Genomic DNA, 17,111 nt, shown 5'->3' with positions numbered 1-17,111 from the left:
GTGTGCAAAAACAATACATGAATTTAAAAATAGTTTAGATAAAATGAGATATGAAGACGGGACACCACGAGCCTAGCTCCCCTTCCCATAAAATACAACTAGGTAAATACACACATACATATATATATATATATATACACACACACACACACACACATATATACACATACACAAATACATATATGCAGGAAAAACACTGGAACCATGTGTTCTTGAAAATGCAAGGTTGACCACGAAGAAAAACTATTAAAGCAGAGCGCTTTCGTGTATTCACATCTTCAGTGGAAATAATACATAGTGGAAGGTACAAAGGTGCAGACTATATAGGTGGGAAACATGGGGATGTGGAGACATCCTGGTGAGAGAGGCGAGGTAGCACCCATGGACCAACTGTCCCTCCGCATTTACAATGGGTGCGGAAATGTCCTACATGGTTACAAGTTATACATCTTATAAAATTTCTTTACAAATAAAGTTGTCTAGTTTATATTATCATTTTTCAGTGTGAATAATACATAGTGAAAGGTACAGAAGTACAGACATTATGGGTTATAGTGTGGTCCAACTGTGTCTGTGCTTACAATGGGTACAAGATGTCCTACATGGTTACAATTTATACATCTTAGAAATTTCTTTACAAATCTATCTAGCTTATATTATTTTCAGTGCAAATAATACATAGTGAAAGGTACAAAGTGGATTATAATGTGGACCAGCTGTCCTACATGGTTACAACTTACACATCTTGGAAATTTCTTTACAAATAAAGTTGTCTAGTTTATATAATCCTAGTTTAAGGTTTATATTATCATCTTCTGTGGTCTTGATTAAACTGCTTTTGATTACATTTCTTTTGACTATATGTTACTATAAGGTAACCCCATTAGACCAATAATTTCATCTATATGATCAGCATCCTATAAGCTCTCAAAATGGCGGGTAACTATCCTTAGTCCATTGGTTGGAACCATATCCACAGCCCATGTAAATAATAATTTAGAACTCAGACAAACATAACGCGCAACCAAATTACAATGCTAAATTAATTAGCTACGATGTTATACATCTTTTCACCAAAGTCCCAGTTGATGATTTATTTCATTTTCTAACAGTTGAACTAGATAAACATACTTTACCGTTACCTACAAACTGTATCATAGAATTAATCAAACTATGTGTTAAAGATTGTAAATACCAATTTGACAATAAATTCTACACACAAACTTTTGGAATGAGCAAGGGAAACCCCTTTTCCCCTGTCCTTAGTAATTTATATATGGAATTTTTGAACAAAATTTATTAAGTAAAATCATTCTTGTAAACATCACCTGCCTATGTTATGTTGATGACATTCTCTGCCTTTAGCCGGATAACACCAACATAACACATTTCCTTACCAAACTCGACAACTTAGTCCACTCCATTAAATTTACAGTAGAAATTGAAGGAGTAATGCCATTCCTAGATGTAAAAATTCACAGAACAGAAACTTCAGATTTAGCATACACAGGAAATTAACTAATGTAAGCTCATATATACATTACTACTCTTCTCATCACGATAAAGTAAAAAGATCTGTTTTCTCATTGATGTTCCTTAGGGCATTACACATCTGCAGCCCTGAGTACATTGATGAGGAAAAAAGAAATATCTATGACATAAGTGCCAAACTGAAATATCCTAAACATTTCATTGATACTTCATATCATAGCCCCCATCCAAACAATCACTTTGTCTATAACAATTTATTGGTATTACCCTTTAATGAAAACATAGTTGATGTCCCCAAGTTACTCAAGAAATTCAAAGTTAATGTAGCCTTTAAGAATAGTAACACACTGTTAAAAAAGACCTCATCAACAATTCAAAAAAACTGTCCCAAAGGTTGTATATACAAAATCCCCTATAAATCATGTAACCAGTTCTACATCGGTCAAACAGCAAAAGACCTAGAAGTTAGAATCAAACAACATAAGAAATGTGTTAAAGATAGAAATATGTCCGGTGGTATTTTCCAACACCTCAGTACCTTTAACCACCATATTTATTGGGAAGCTAAAATAATAACTTATAGTAATAATACAGTCAAATGAAATGCAATCAAAAGCAGTTTAATTAAGACCACACAATATGATAATATAAACCTTAATCTAGGATTATACAAACTAGACCACTTTATCTGTAAAGAAATTTCCAAGATGTACAAGTTGTAACCATGTAGGACAGCTGGTCCACACTATAACCCACTTTGTACCTTTAACTATGTCTTATTTGCACTGAAAATGACAATACAAACTAGACAAATTTGTAGAGAAATTTATAAGATGTATAAATTGTAACTATGTAGGACAACTTTATTTGTAAAGAAATTTCTAAGGTGAACAAGTTGTAACCATGTAGGATATTTTGTACCCATTGTAAGCACACAGTTGGACCACACTATAACCCATATTGTCTGCACTTCTGTACCTTTCACTATGTATTATTCGCACTGAAAAATGATAATATTAACTAGACAACTTTATTTGAAAAGAAAATTTATAAGATGTATAAATTGTAACCATGTAGGACATTTCCGCACCCATTGTAAACGTGGACGAACAGTTGGTCCATGGGCACTACCTCACCTCTCTCACCAGGACGTCTGCACGTCCCCCATGTTTCCCACCTATATAGTCTGCACCTTTGTACCTTTCACTACATATCATTTGCACTGAATATGTGAATACACAAAAGCGCTCTGCTTTAATAGTTTTTCTTCGTGGTCAACCTTGCATATACATATATACACATACACTGTCGTCGCACTCGCACGCCGTCATCACCAAGAAGAAGGGGATTTACGACGAAAAACGAAACCTGGTTTGTATTGTAGGGGTGGGGAGTGATCGTGAGTGTCCGAAATGATATCTCTGCAGTGCTAGTCAATTGTATTATCATGGAATTAGCAAAAATTAAAGAAAACAACGACTTGAGAGACAGTCACGAAACAGCCATCTAGCGTCAGACGATCGAACCGCAATGTAAACAAATCCACGTGCGACGAAGACGACTTCATAGGATTTAACAAATATGAAAGTCGATTATTAAAGATAGAGAAAGATATGAACAAAACTAGGACTCGATGGGAGAATGAAATTATGGACTTAAGAAATGATATCATAGGATTAAGGGAATGCTTAGCACAGGCGAATCACGAAATCTCTGACCTAAGAAAAACCAACTTAGATCTCACAAACAAGATCAAGGAAATGAAAAGGGATATAAATGAGCTGAAGAATGATAATGAAAAGAAAAAAACTAATGAAAATAACAGCAGCGACAATTTAAAGACAGAGGTGAACAACAGATTACATGAGTTGTCACAAAAGATCGAAGAGAATCTAGGTGAAGAAAGTATTCAGAAAATTAAGAAGTGGAAGGAAAACATCGAAAACAAGGAAACTGCTTTTAAAGAAATAGTCAAGCAGCAAATGCAGGATAATGCAAAAGACACAATTATCCAAGTGATTAATGAAAAAGCAAACTGGGTCAGGGATACAGTAGATAGGAAAAAATGTATTGTGGTCTATGGACTAAAAGAAAAACAGGGATTGGCGAGGTACATGAGAGAAAAAGAAGAAAAAGAGAGCAGTAGAAATTCTAAATGAAATTCAGGGGGGGGAAAGAGATTCAAGCATAGACTTAGAAGAGACACACAGAATCGGTCGCTACTCTAAAGATAGAAATCGACCTCTAAAGATAAAATTAAGGTCACAGATGGTAGTAGAAGACATCTTTGAAAAAGTAGGCAATTTGGCAAAGAGTGAAAAGTACAATAAGATATGGATAAAAAGAGAAATGAGTACTGAGGAATTAGAAGAAGAAAAGTCAGCAAAGGGAAAAAACTTGTTGAGAACGGAGACAGAATGCAAAGAATTCCATTGGAGAGTAATCGACATGAGATTGAAACAGTGGCACATCAAAACGAAAAAACCAAGGACAGAAAAGATAATGGGGAAGGAAGAAAATTAAAAGTGGCCTATACTAACATTGACGGAATAATTTCAGGTCTGAACGAACTCAATGATTATCTGTTACAAGAAAAACCAGACATAATGGGAATTGTAGAGACTAAACTAAGAGGAGAAATACCATCTATTGATATTGGACAAGGGCTATACAATTACTGGATAAGAAACAGGGACAAAAAGCAGGGAGGGGGAATCATGTTCTTGGCCAAGAAAGTCCTAAACGTGACAAAAATTGCAGAGGGCAAAGGTAATGTTGAACTGATCATGATAAAAGTCGAAGGCAAGAATATGAAAAGTAGAAAGTTTGTGGTGACCTATGTGCCCCCAAGAACGAATGCTTGGAAAGAAAACAAACACACAAAAATGCTAGAAGATACAAGAAAATCACTAAATGAGATACTAATGGGTAAGGGTAATCTAGTAATTATGGGAGACTTCAATTGCAAAGAAATTTGTTGGGACAACATGAGAGTACGAGGAGATGATGTGTGGGGCAATGTACTGCTAGACATGACCATGGAGTACACAATGACCCACTGGGTCAGTGAAAACACAAGATACAGAAACAATGAAGAGCCATCAAAACTAGATTTAATATTTACAACGGAACCTGAAATAGTGGACAAAGTCCACTACAAGACACCAATTGGAAAGAGTGACCATGTACTCATCGAAACTGTACTAAAGGAGGAAATAGACATGGAGAGGAATGAAAAGCATAGGAAAGGAAGATTGATGTACAACAAAACAGACTTTGCAAAACTAAAGACCTTCCAGAATGCAAACTGGGAAAAATTATATATGGAAGAGACAACAGTGGAAGAGAAATGGAACATACTGTTGGATAATTACAATGAAGGGGTAAACAGGCATGTACCAAGACAAAAGCGAGAGAGAGTACATTAAATGTTGGTTCAACAAAAGATGCAGAGGCAAAAGACAGAAGGGACAAAGCTTGTTAAAGGTGGAGAAAAGACAAAAAACAAAGCAAATGGCAAATTTATATAAACTATAGAAATGAGTATGTTAAAGTGAGAAGAGAGGAGAAAAGGAACCATGAGAAGGATATTATAGATAAATGCAAAGATCAGCCCAAGCTATTCTACCGGTATGTAAATGGTAAACTTAAAACCAAACAGGAACTAGTGAAACTACGCCAAGGAAATATAGAATACACAGAAGAATTAGAGATGGCTGAAATCATGAACAACCACTTTAAATCTGTCTTCACCAGAGAGAAAATACAAAATTGGGACGTAGATAATAACAAACATTCTCCCCACATGAGTGAATTTACATCACAAAAAGAAATATCAGAACATCTATCAAAATTGGACGTCAGAAAATCACATGGCCCGGATGGAATTGCAAATTGGATTCTAAAAGAATGCAAAGAAGAGCTAACGGACAAAATACACATCATAATAAATAGCTCACTCAAGGAAGGAAAGATACCTAAGGACTGGAAAAATGCTAACATTGTACCAATATATAAAGGAGGAAACAAGGAAGAACCCACCAACTATAGACCAGTATCACTAACAAGCACTATAGCCAAAATTTGTGAGAAAATCATCAAGAATAGATGGGTAAAACACCTGGAAGATAACAACATACTAAACCCAAGACAATTCGGGTTCAGACAAGGTAGATCATGCACCACAAACTTGATATGCTTCTACTCAAGACTAATAGACATAGTGCAAGAAAGAAACGGATGGGCTGATTGTGCATTCCTAGACTTGCAAAAAGCATTTGACAAAGTACCACACAGAAAACTACTAAAAAAACTGGAACACATAGGAGGAATACGAGGGAACCAACTAAAATGGATGGAGGATTTCCTGACTGGAAGAAAGATGAGAGTAGTACTCAGAGAAAAATATTCAGATTGGAAAGAGGTGATCAGTGGAGTACCGCAAGGATCTGTACTGGCTCCAATAATGTTTGCTATCTATATGAATGATATGGACGAGGGCGTGAACTGTTACACGAGCTTCTTTGCTGATGACGCCAAACTGTTAAGGAAAGTAGAAACTGATAAGGACTGTGAAGCACTGCAAGAAGATCTGAATAGGGTATGGAACTGGAGTCAGAAATGGGAAGTGGATTTTAATACTAAGAAGTGTAGCATAATGGAGTTTGGAAAAAGCAAAAACAGAATATCAAGAAAATACACAATTGGAACCAAGGAAGTAAAGAAAGTAGGATCCGAAAAAGACTTGGGAGTTATTATCACAAACGACTTGTCCTATGATACACAGATTAACAAAATTGTCGGGGAGACTTACAACCTGCTAAGATCAATAAAAGTGGCTTTTGTTTACCTGGACGAAGACATGATAAAAAAAATTTTGGTTACATTGATAAGGCCTAGACTAGAGTATGCAGCGACATTATGGTCCCCCAGTACCAAAAAGAACAAAGAAAATGGAAAGAATCCAAAGAGCAGCTACAAAAATGGCACCTGCACTTGCAAACCTATCATACGAGGAGAGATTGGCTAAACTGGAGCTACTGACACTGGAGCAAAGAAGAGAGAGAGGAGACCTACTGACCATCTACAGAATCATGAAAGGCACAGAGATACTTGATAGAGAAGAATTACTAAACTGGGACAAGAGAAACACAAGAGGACATGGAAGGAAATTAAGAAAACACAGCTATAGAAGAGAACTGAAGAAAAACAGTTTTCCACATAGAGTTTTAGACACTTGGAACAAACTGGATAATGAAATAGTAAGCGCAAAAACCATTCACGAGTTTAAAAGCAAACTAGACACTGAGAGATACAATGGCGGGACAACACGAGCATAGCTCCCCTTCCCGCAAAATACAACTAGGTAAATACAACTAGGTAAATACAATGAGATACAATGGCGGGACAACACGAGCATAGCTCCCCTTCCCGCAAAATACAACTAGGTAAATATATACACACATATATACATATATACACACACATATACATATATACACATATACACACACACACACATATATATACATATACACACACACATATATATATATACACACACACACACACACACGTCGTCGTCGTCGGCACCCTCTCATGTCCGAGTATCGGGTTGTAGTCATTCGTCTCCTATCTTTGTTGATGTTTGTGCTTAGCATGACTTGCGAGGCCTAGTCGGTGGTGGAAGAGTCGCGGGCAGTGTCGGGGGAGGACGGGGTTGTTGTTGTCGTTGCTCTCTTCTTCTTGCCTCATCATTTTCCCTCCTCCTCTCCTCAAAGTCCTCGGTGCCTTGGCGTGTTGTACTCCTTCATACTGTCCGGTCCCTGGCAGTTTGTTCCCACGAGGAAGGGTCGATGTTGGTCATTGCCAGAGTGTGCTTCAGCTGGTCCTTGTAGCACAGTTTAGGTGCTCCCCGTGGTCTGGTCCCGTTGGCGAGCTCGCCATAGAGCATTTTCTTGGGGAGCCTGGATGGGTCCATTCTAAGGATGTGCCCTGCCCAGCGGAGGCGGTGGTGGATGATGGTGGCCTCAACGCTGGTCAATGAAGCTCTGTCCAGTACAGTACTTCCAGGTTGGTGGTGCGGCTCTCCCAAGTAATATTTAAAATTTGCCTAAGCTTATATTATTGGAAGCGTTCTAGGTTTTGTATATCGCTTCTGTATAGGGTCCATGTTTCGCAGGCATATAAGAGCGTGGAGAGGACTACTGCCTCGAAGACCATGATTTTAGTGGCCATCGTCAGTGCGTGGTTATTGAACACGCAGTAATTGAGTCAACCAAAGGCGGAGTGGGCTGCCCTGATCCTGTTCTCCACGTCTTTCTTGCATGTGGGAGTAGATGTTAGGATGCTTCCTAGGTATGTAAACTGGTATACTTCTTCTAGAGGTTGGCCATTTACGATGGTGTTGGTATTAGGGAGCAGGAGACCAGGTGGGTGCTGGACTAATATTTTGGTCTTATCTGTATTGACCTGCATCCTAAAACGTTCATAGGCTGCATTGTATGCATCTGCTAGTGACTGAAGGTCCTCTGCAGTCTGACCTGGGGTGGCGTTGTCATTGGCATATTGCAGCTCTTGCACCGGACATATGGTGGTCTTAGTTCTAGCGCGGAGTCGAGCCGGGTTGAAAACTCCCCCATCCATGCGGAAACGGAGGTCGATTGAAGGTGTGTCTTGTGGTATCTCGTTAAGCATCGCTGCTATGTAAAGAGAGAAACATGTTGGAGCCAGAACACAGCCCTGTTTCAGACCACCGTTGATGGGGAATGGCTCGGAGAGGGAGTTCTGGTGGCATACTCTCCCCACCATTTCATCATGCAGGGCACGCACCACCGTGACAAGTCGGGTGGGCAGCCAAACCTAGCGAGGACTGCCCACATAGCGGGTCGGGGTACTTTATCGAAGGCCTTTTTTAAGTCCCAGAAGATAAACATTGCGGGCTGTTGTTGTTCAAGGCTCTTCTCTTGTAGTTGTCATGTGCAGAAGATCATCTCGATGGTCCCATGGGAAGGTCGAAATCCGCACTGGGACTCTGGCAGGGCGTCTTCTGCGAGGACGAGGAGGCGGTCAAGGAGAATGTGGGCGAATATTTTGCTTGCAATGCTCAGTAGTGATATTCCCCGGTAGTTGTTACAATTCTCCTGGTCTCCTTTTTTGAATATTGTAACGATTGTTGCATCGCGGAAGTCACTAGGGAGGGTCTTCATCTCCCATATTTTCTGTATGAGAAGCATGAGACAGTTTCTCAGCTCTGGGCCACCGTGCATGAGGAGCTCCAGTGGGACGTTGTCGGGTCCTGGGGCTTTGCCGGGTCTCGTGCGTTTAAGGGCTTTGTTAAAGTCCTGGTTGGAGGGGGGTAGTGCCATCCAGTGACGGACGGGATATTGCGGGGTCATTCGCATGAGGTTGTCAGGGGTGTCAACTTGGTCGTTGAGGAGGTTTTCAAAGCGAGACCTCCATCTTAGCAAAATGCCCTCGCTGTCAGTGATGATCGTGGCCCCATCCACATCCTGTTAGCCACCCACTGATGACCGTGTGGGACCGAAAATTTCTTTTGTTGCTGCATAAAAGCTTCGCAGGTCTCGCTGGTCAGCGTAGCTTTGTATTTCTGCAGCTTTATTTTGCCACCAGGTGTTCTGGGCTTCTTGGATGCCTCTTTGGCAATCAGCTACAGCTTCCTTGTGAGCACGTTTATTTGCAGCTGCTGTGGGCTGGTTCTCCATGGTCCGACGCGTCTGGCGTTTAGCCTCGATGAGAGGAGAGTGGCACCGTCACTCTCGTCAAACCAGTCCTGCCTTTTCTTGTTTGCGTAGCCGATGATTTCCTCCGCGGCACGGGTCATGGCGTCTCTTAGGGTGGCCCAGTGGTGCTCTACATTGGCCTGATCCACAGGCTCTACAAGGTGACGTTCACAGGCTTCTCTGAAGTTTTGTGCCAGTTGTGGATTGCGGAGCTTGCTACAGTCAAAGTGCCGGTGTGATGCGCTGTCGGGCGTCCTTCTAGCCCCTTCCATACGGTGCCGCACACGTAGGCGTCATGAGGAGCAAGTGGATTCGCGACGCTGCCATATCGGCGTCTTGATTATATTTATTGTAGTCGCCCCTGTGTTTTTACATTCTCTCTAATCTCCTCTTAATCCCATTCTCTGTGGTTTTCAAAATTCACGGGTGAAAGAGAGAACGATCGATATAAGCCGTGACTATATTTTATGATGCGAGTATTATTACGACACGTCGTACGGCTGGCATTGGCTGCTGCCCGCGAGATTTAAGTCCCGTAGTGAAGTGGCTAGGTGGTCGAAGGGTAGTCATGGTCAGTCTGGAGATCACCAGTCTGTGGTCTGTCCAGCAGTCATCCGCTCAGGGCATGGTTCGGGTGATGCGGACATCTCTTCGGTCTCTGACTCTGGTGAGAATGTAGTCCAGAAAGTGTCAGTGTTTGGACCGAGGGTGTCTCCATGTCGTCTTCTGTCGGTTCGGGAGTCTAAACATAGTGTTGGTCACTATAAGTTGATGTTCTGCACACAAACCCAGTAGGAGTTCTCCATTGGTGTTACAGTTCCCGATACTGTGGTGGCTGATGATTCCCTCCCATAGACGATGGTCCTTGCCTACTCGAGCATTAAAGTCGCCCAGCAAAACAAGCTTGTCATTGGTGGGCACTCTCTGGATGGTGTGGTCGAGCTAGGTGTAGAATGCAGCTTTGTCTTTGTTGGGTGAGGTCAGAGTTGGGGCGTAGACGGAAATCAGGGTGATGTGTCTGTATTGTTTGGTTAACAATAAGGTGGAGTAAAACACTGCACGTCAAAAGTTAATATATTGTACGTGAAAAGTACAATCTATGTCTTCACACTCTTTCACCACAGTCAAGAAAAATGCCCTGATATACACCCTACGAGAGCTCACACTGTTCATTGCATGCGTGACTAAGCACAGGGTGGTCTGATCCAAAAACAGTTGCTAAATCTAATTTATACAATTATTTTAATTATTCACTCACACACAGAAATTTTACATTCATACACTTTCAGTTACATGACAACTTAAATTTGATAGTAATAATCATCTATATCCCATTCATTCAACTTTCGCATTACAAATAATTTGATAATTACTTAAGATGTACCAATGGCAATTTGTAAGTTCTCGAACATTCACGCTGTGACACGCATGTACATACACACATACAGAATTTTAACTATGCATTTACTAAATCTACATGTAGCATAATGCTAGCAACTTAGAGTACAATAAACGCTCGGCCACGTGAAAGGAGCTGGCCTCAGCGACTTGCAATGTAACGTACAAGAAGATATTTTCAATTTGTACATGCAGGCATATGAACATTATATATAATTACATGGAGAACATACATGGAACATTAAAAATTTTAAAGGACGGTAGTGGAGAACATTTTGGCAGTTATAAGGGATTGAAAGTTCAAGAAGTATGATGGCTGCGAAGATTATATGGGTGGGAGACAGGGGACGTTGAAATGGGAGGGGAGGGAGGAAGGGGTTCTGTGGGAGTCGGAGGGTCATTGTCACAGTCTACACCTCGAGAGAAAAGCTTAAGGGTGTCCAGGTGCATGATGGATTCTGTGTCTGAATGCAAGTGTTTTACTTTGACTTTGTTTGTAGGTTCTAGTGCGAGGACACGGAAAGGACCAAGGAATTTTGGTGAAAGCTTGGAAGATGGAGAATGGTTCTGGGCATATACGATGTCACCTATTGCAATGGTAGATTCTCTCGCATTTTTATTGTGAAAACGGGTCATCTCGTCTTTAGCGAGAGAAAGAGACTGAGTAATTCTCTTGAAGAGAGAGCTGAAATTTGAAAGTGAAACCTTTACAAAATCATCAAGGTTGTAAATGGGACCTATTTCTGAAGCAAGGTTGGGAGTCGCTTGTCGGAGCCAAAGATGACAAAGTGAGGCGACTCTGATATGGACCTATTGATGGCACTGTTAAGGCAAGACTGAATCATAGGGACATGGTGATCCCAGGAGAGATGGAGGTCAGAAGCGAGGTGTCGGAGAACATTGAGAATCTTTCTGTTTTGGCGTTCAACAAGGCCATTTGAACTGGGGTGGTATGCAACAATATTACATTTTGTGATTTGAAAGGATTTGCAAATATTTGAAAGAATCTCATTGTTGAATTCCGTGCCATTGTCAGAGAGAAGAACTTTGGGAGTAGTGAAGGGGCAAATAACTTTGTCAATGAACGTCTTTGCAATTGTTGTCGCGGTCTTGTCTGGGATAGGTTCAAGTATGCAAAATCTGGAAAAATTATCCATACACACAAACAGGTACTGGTTTCCACTAGAAGCGAGTGATAATTTGAGAAGGTCAATTGCAACCATATCAAAGGGTTTGCTAGGGATTGGGTATGTCAATATGGGAACTTTACTCTGAATATGACCTTTATGGCTAGCACAAGAATGACAGGCGTCAATGTGGTTATGGATATCCTTTCTCATCGTAAGCCAAAAGTACTGAAGTCTGGCCTGTGTTAAGTATTTGTCTTTTCCTGGATGTGCAGCAAGTGGAGAATCATGTAAAAGGAACAGAACTTCAGGCACTAAGTCAGAAGGAACTACGAGTTGTTGTACAAGTCTGTTTGGTTCATGCTTGTTGGAAAGTGTGGTTTCATGATAAAGAACGTCATCGACAAGTCTGAAGTGGTCCAAGGAGGTAGATAAATCTGTAAGATCAGATGTATCTCCTGACTCGAGAGAGAATATCACACGTTTCCACATTGGGTCGGATCTTTGAGCTGCTTGTATACATGCATGAGTAAGAGTGACTGGCTGAGGGAGGGAATTGATAGAAGCAACATTCCTAGAAAGTGCGTCTGCAACATGGTTTGCGGATCCACGCACATAAGAGAAGGTGGGATTGAATTCTTGAATAGTCAAGAACCAGCGAGCAAGTTTCCCGGACAGGTTCTTGCCTCTGAAAAGTTGAAGAAGTGCCTGGTGGTCTCTATGGACTGTGACAGGATAGCCTAGAATGATTTCCTTAAAATGTCTAAGAGCATATATTACAGCAAGAGCTTCAATTTCTGTGACAGAATAGTTCTGTTCAGCTTTGTTAAGGAGTCTGCTGGTAAAGGCAATAGGGCGAAGGTGTGTGTCTTGTTCTTGCATGAGGACAGCACCAAGACCTTAGAATGAGGCATCGGTGTAGAGAATAAAGGGTAAGTCATAGTTAGGAAAGGCTAAGACAGGAGCAGTGGTAAGGGCATTCTTCAAGTCTGCAAAGGCTTGTTCCTGGGCAGACGACCAGTGGAAAGGTACATCTTTCTTTACCAGTGAATTAAGGGGGGGCTGCAATTTTTGAATAATTGCGGATGTACCTACGGTAATAACCTGAAAGACCAAGGAAGGAGCGAAGGTGCTCAAGGTCCGTTGGACGAGGAAAGTCAGCAACAGCTTTGACTTTATCAGGAACAGTAAGAATGCCATCAGAAATGAGTATGTGTCCAAGAAAACGAATTTCTTTCTTAAGAAAGGAGCATTTGTTGAGTTTGAGTTTTAGGTTGGCATCTGCAAGACGAGAAAAGACTTGTTGAAGGGTGTGAATGTGGTCGGGTACGGATTTGGAAGCTATTATGATGTCATCCAAATACATGAAGACATTTTCCCCAATTAAGCCATTAAGTATGGTATACATAAGCCGTGTGAAGACAGAAGGAGCAGAGGTGAGACCCATAGCCAAACGTTTGAATTGGAAATGACCAGAAGGGGTAGAGAAGGCTGTTAGAGGTCTGCTTTCTGGAGCAAAGGGAATTTGAAAATATCCCGACATTAGGTCTAAAGTTGAAAAGACCGTGTTATTCTGACCAACAGAATGTAGGATTTCCTGGAGAACGGGAATGGGCGTTCTTTCGGGGACAGTGATTTTGTTAAGCTCTCTAAAATCAACAACAGGGCGAAATGTACTATCTGGTTTGGGAACAACAAATAGGGGAAAATTTCACTCGGAAATAGACGGTTCTACGATATCCTGGGCAAGCATGTCTGCAATGAGCTTGTCCACAATCTTGCACTTACTGTGCGGCAGTCTATAAGCCGGAATATAGCAAGGTTTAGAGCCCTCACGAAGGGGAATGTGGTGGTGAATGAGGTCCGTAGAACCTAGGGATTCACCTGGCAAAGCAATGACATGGCCAAAGGCATTGCATAAGGAAATTAAATCCTGTTGAGCATCGGGGAAGTCAAGGGGTTTGAAGTGAGATGCTTCAATAGGAACCTGTGCATGATGCACATCGGAGTTAATGGTACAAACTGGTAAGGAAGAATTTTGGTCATCAATGACTTTTACTCTTGAAGGATACACAAGAAAATCACATAAGTTAGTACCAAGTTTGAGGTGGAGGGGAGCACGAGTGTCATTGGCAACAAGAAAAGAAGTATGACCTTTCTTGGAGGTAGTGCATAAGGCTGAAATTAGTGATATGCCTTTGACACGTGTGGATTCTGGCATACAGAGAACATCACATTCCGGAGCTTGGAAAATGCGAAGCTGCACTTTGAAATACTCATGTGGTGGAAGAGTCACGGTTCTTGTTAACACTGCATGAGTAGTGCGACACATTGTGGAAAGCACATCGGAGACAGGGGAGGAGGTAATTACTAAATCATCCAAGGAAGGAGAAATCTGGCTTTCTGTTGGAGAGAATTCTGTAGAAGGGGGAGAACATTTGGTATTCCTTTTCCTTGATTTAGGCATGCGAGAAGAACGCAAACGCTTTGTACGGGTGGGAACTTTGAGCAAGGTAGGTTCACTAGAAGGAAGTGAATTCTGAAGAGAAGGTTCAGATGCTGGTTGTACAGTATCCTGGGACATGGGAGCTAGAGGAGAAAGGGAGGTAGTACTCTCTGAGTTTTCTGAATCTGGGTAGAGGGGGTAGGAGGAGCAACAATAGTGGACACTGACACAGTTGGCATGCTGTGGGAGGGGGATTTTGCAGAAGTGGGAAGTGCAGAAGGTGGATGAGAAGTAGTCGCCAAGTGTAGGGCTGGAATAAAATGACGACTGTAAGCAATGCCATGACGTTGGGGAAAGACGCTAATTCCATATTGCTGCATTGTGTCTAGTCCCAGAAACACATCTGCAGGAAACTGTACATTAGCCACATAAAGTGGGATATGAATCTCTTGACTGTGAGGATGAAGAATTATAGGAAGATGGATCTTACCTAAAACTGGAAATGGAACACCATCTACGTTAGTAAGTTGGAGATCGGAAGGTTCCAAGATTGTAACATGCTTATAGGATAGGCGGAGTTTGTGGAAGGTGGAAGAAGTTATGATATTTACAGGAGAACCAGTATCTATGAAGAGAGATATAGGAAAGGTATGAACCATAGCAGGAATGGAAATAGCATTGGACCATGTGTTAGAGTTAGAAAGAGTACAAATGGGAAGGGTGGGTGCTGGGGATGGGAAATGCATGCTAGGAGGGGTTGTCCTGAGAGAAAGAGAAGGAGATAGTCATTTAGGAGAAGAAGAAGGGGAACTCCGACAGGAAGAGCAAGTCTGTTGAGAGAGGTTGGAGTTCAAAACACGACATTCTGCAGCCGTGTGGAAACATTTACCATGGACAGGGCAATCTTTATCGGGAGGAGTGGAGAGACGAATAGCGTATCTGTTAGCATAGTGGCCTGGGGTTTTGCAATAGTAACAAATAACAGTGGAACATGAGAAGGATCTTTGTCTATGTCGAGAAATGGATCTGGGACAAAGTGGATCTATGTCGAGAAATGGATCTGGGACAGAAAGTGGATCTATGCCGAGAGGCAGATCGGGACACATGAGCAACTGATAAAGTAGGTTTGGGGATAGGGGCTGGCTGGGCAACAATGTCTGTCAGTGTTTTTGGTGACTTGGATCTGATGAGACAAGGTTGAGATGGTCATATTTGGAGTGAATTGTATAGATTTAGTCTTGTTTAAGGTGTCTGGATGGAGAAGAGAAAGAAAGCGAAAGTAAGCAAAGAGGGATGCAACCTGGTTAAGGGAGATTTTTCCATCTGTATCAACCCAGTTGGAAGATTCTAGTGTGGATTTTAGACGGGCTTTTAGATCTGAAGCAAGTCTTGCAGCTTTTTCTTTTCTGACATAAGGAGGAGAGTTGATTTGTAAGGCAAAGTCATATAGGGGAGTGAGAACACCAAGTGTAGTGTGTTGGCCAAAGTGAGACTTAATTAAGTCAACAAAAGTAGAATAATTGTTACATTCCTGAAACGCATCAGTTTGCAGGATGTCTCCGGCTACGGAGTTCAGATCAACAAAGCTGCGTAGGACACTGAGTTTTTCATCATCAGTAGTGCAATTTCTACGATTAATAGCCGCTTCGACATTGTTAAGGAATGAATGGAAGGGGATATTTGATCCTGTAAATTTGGGTACGTCTACTGTGTCGTGTACAATAGTCATGAGTTGACGGGGTTGCTGGGATGAGGAAGAAGCCATGTTGGTAGGGCTCAAATTTGGGGATGGGAACGGAGAAGGAGGTAGGGGTGGAAGGTCGTTTAGTGACACACTGAGTAGCGATGAGAAATTTGGGGAGGGATGAGGTGAGGGTGTTGATTCTGTGGATGAAGGTAGAATATTAAGGGAGGGGCTACGAAGAGGATCGTGAGGAAAGTTTGTCATATGGTATTTACACACTGACAAAAGGTTGTCCACTTACCTTTAGAAATAGTAGAAGACGTCTTGAGATGTAGAGAGAAGACACAGAGGGATGGAGAAACACACAGGTGAAATGGAAGAGAAGTGGAACTTGGCTGTAAACAGTGGAAGATTTTAGTAAAGGCACACAGAATTATAGGTAAATATACACAATGCAAAGAAATAGTATAGGACTTATAAGGAATTATGAAGAAAAATATTTGAATATGGCATATATATACACAAAATGCAGATAATAATAGTAATGACGTAAAAACATACATACATACATATACCAAGGCTTTTTCCCCCTTACAAGGGGGGTAGCCAAAAAGAAAAAGGCATAAAATCATTCCCACCCATTCCATCCCTGAAAACACTCCACACCCCTCCACCCTCCCTCTCATCTTAGCACCTCCTGAATGACGGGCCATCCCTGCACCTTGGCCACTGCCCTGGGTCAGAAGCAGTGTCGCAAGACACAGCACATCCACAGCAAGGCTGCTTCATTAAATCGGCGACCCCCCCTCTCCGTCCCCCCCATTGCATAAAATGAGAGGACGGGGAGAAATCCCTTCGGGCTGCGTCAAATTTTGCTCACACACACTACCTCACCCCCCATCCACCCGCCCATTCCACCTCATGCTATCACAACATCATCCATACACAACCACTCTCCATTCACCTCTGTCTTCTGTTCTCTCCCGTCCTTCCTCAACAGACATTCCCCTCTTCCCCAAAGCCCCCTTCACCCCATCCATCCACCTCATCCTAGGACGCCCCCTCACGTTCACCCCCTCCACACCTCTCCCACCAGTCCTTCTCCACTCATTCCCTCCACGTGTCCAAACTATCCTAATACCCTTTCATCAACCCCATCTCCCAGCTCCCCTTCCACCCCTGTTCTCCTCCCCACCTCCTCATTTCTCACTCCATCCAGCCTA

At 41.8% G+C, this 17,111-nt stretch overlaps 1 protein-coding gene across 1 annotated transcript; it reads right to left on the bottom strand.

Moving 5' to 3' along the window:
* Window positions 1-7,300: 7,300 nt before the first annotated feature.
* Window positions 7,301-8,187, bottom strand: LOC143018480 (uncharacterized). Its single transcript, XM_076173852.1, has 2 exons — window positions 7,770-8,187; window positions 7,301-7,578 (listed from the first exon to the last, which is right to left on the bottom strand). Exons 1-2 carry the CDS (start codon window positions 8,185-8,187, stop codon window positions 7,301-7,303), a joined length of 696 nt encoding a protein of 231 aa, XP_076029967.1.
* Window positions 8,188-17,111: the final 8,924 nt, after the last annotated feature.

This window comes from Oratosquilla oratoria, chromosome 35 (genome assembly GCF_046742065.1).
Source record: "Oratosquilla oratoria isolate Oo_2021 chromosome 35, ASM4674206v1, whole genome shotgun sequence".
NCBI lineage: Eukaryota > Metazoa > Arthropoda > Malacostraca > Stomatopoda > Squillidae > Oratosquilla > Oratosquilla oratoria.
This window is presented reverse-complemented; position numbering and strand designations above follow the sequence as displayed.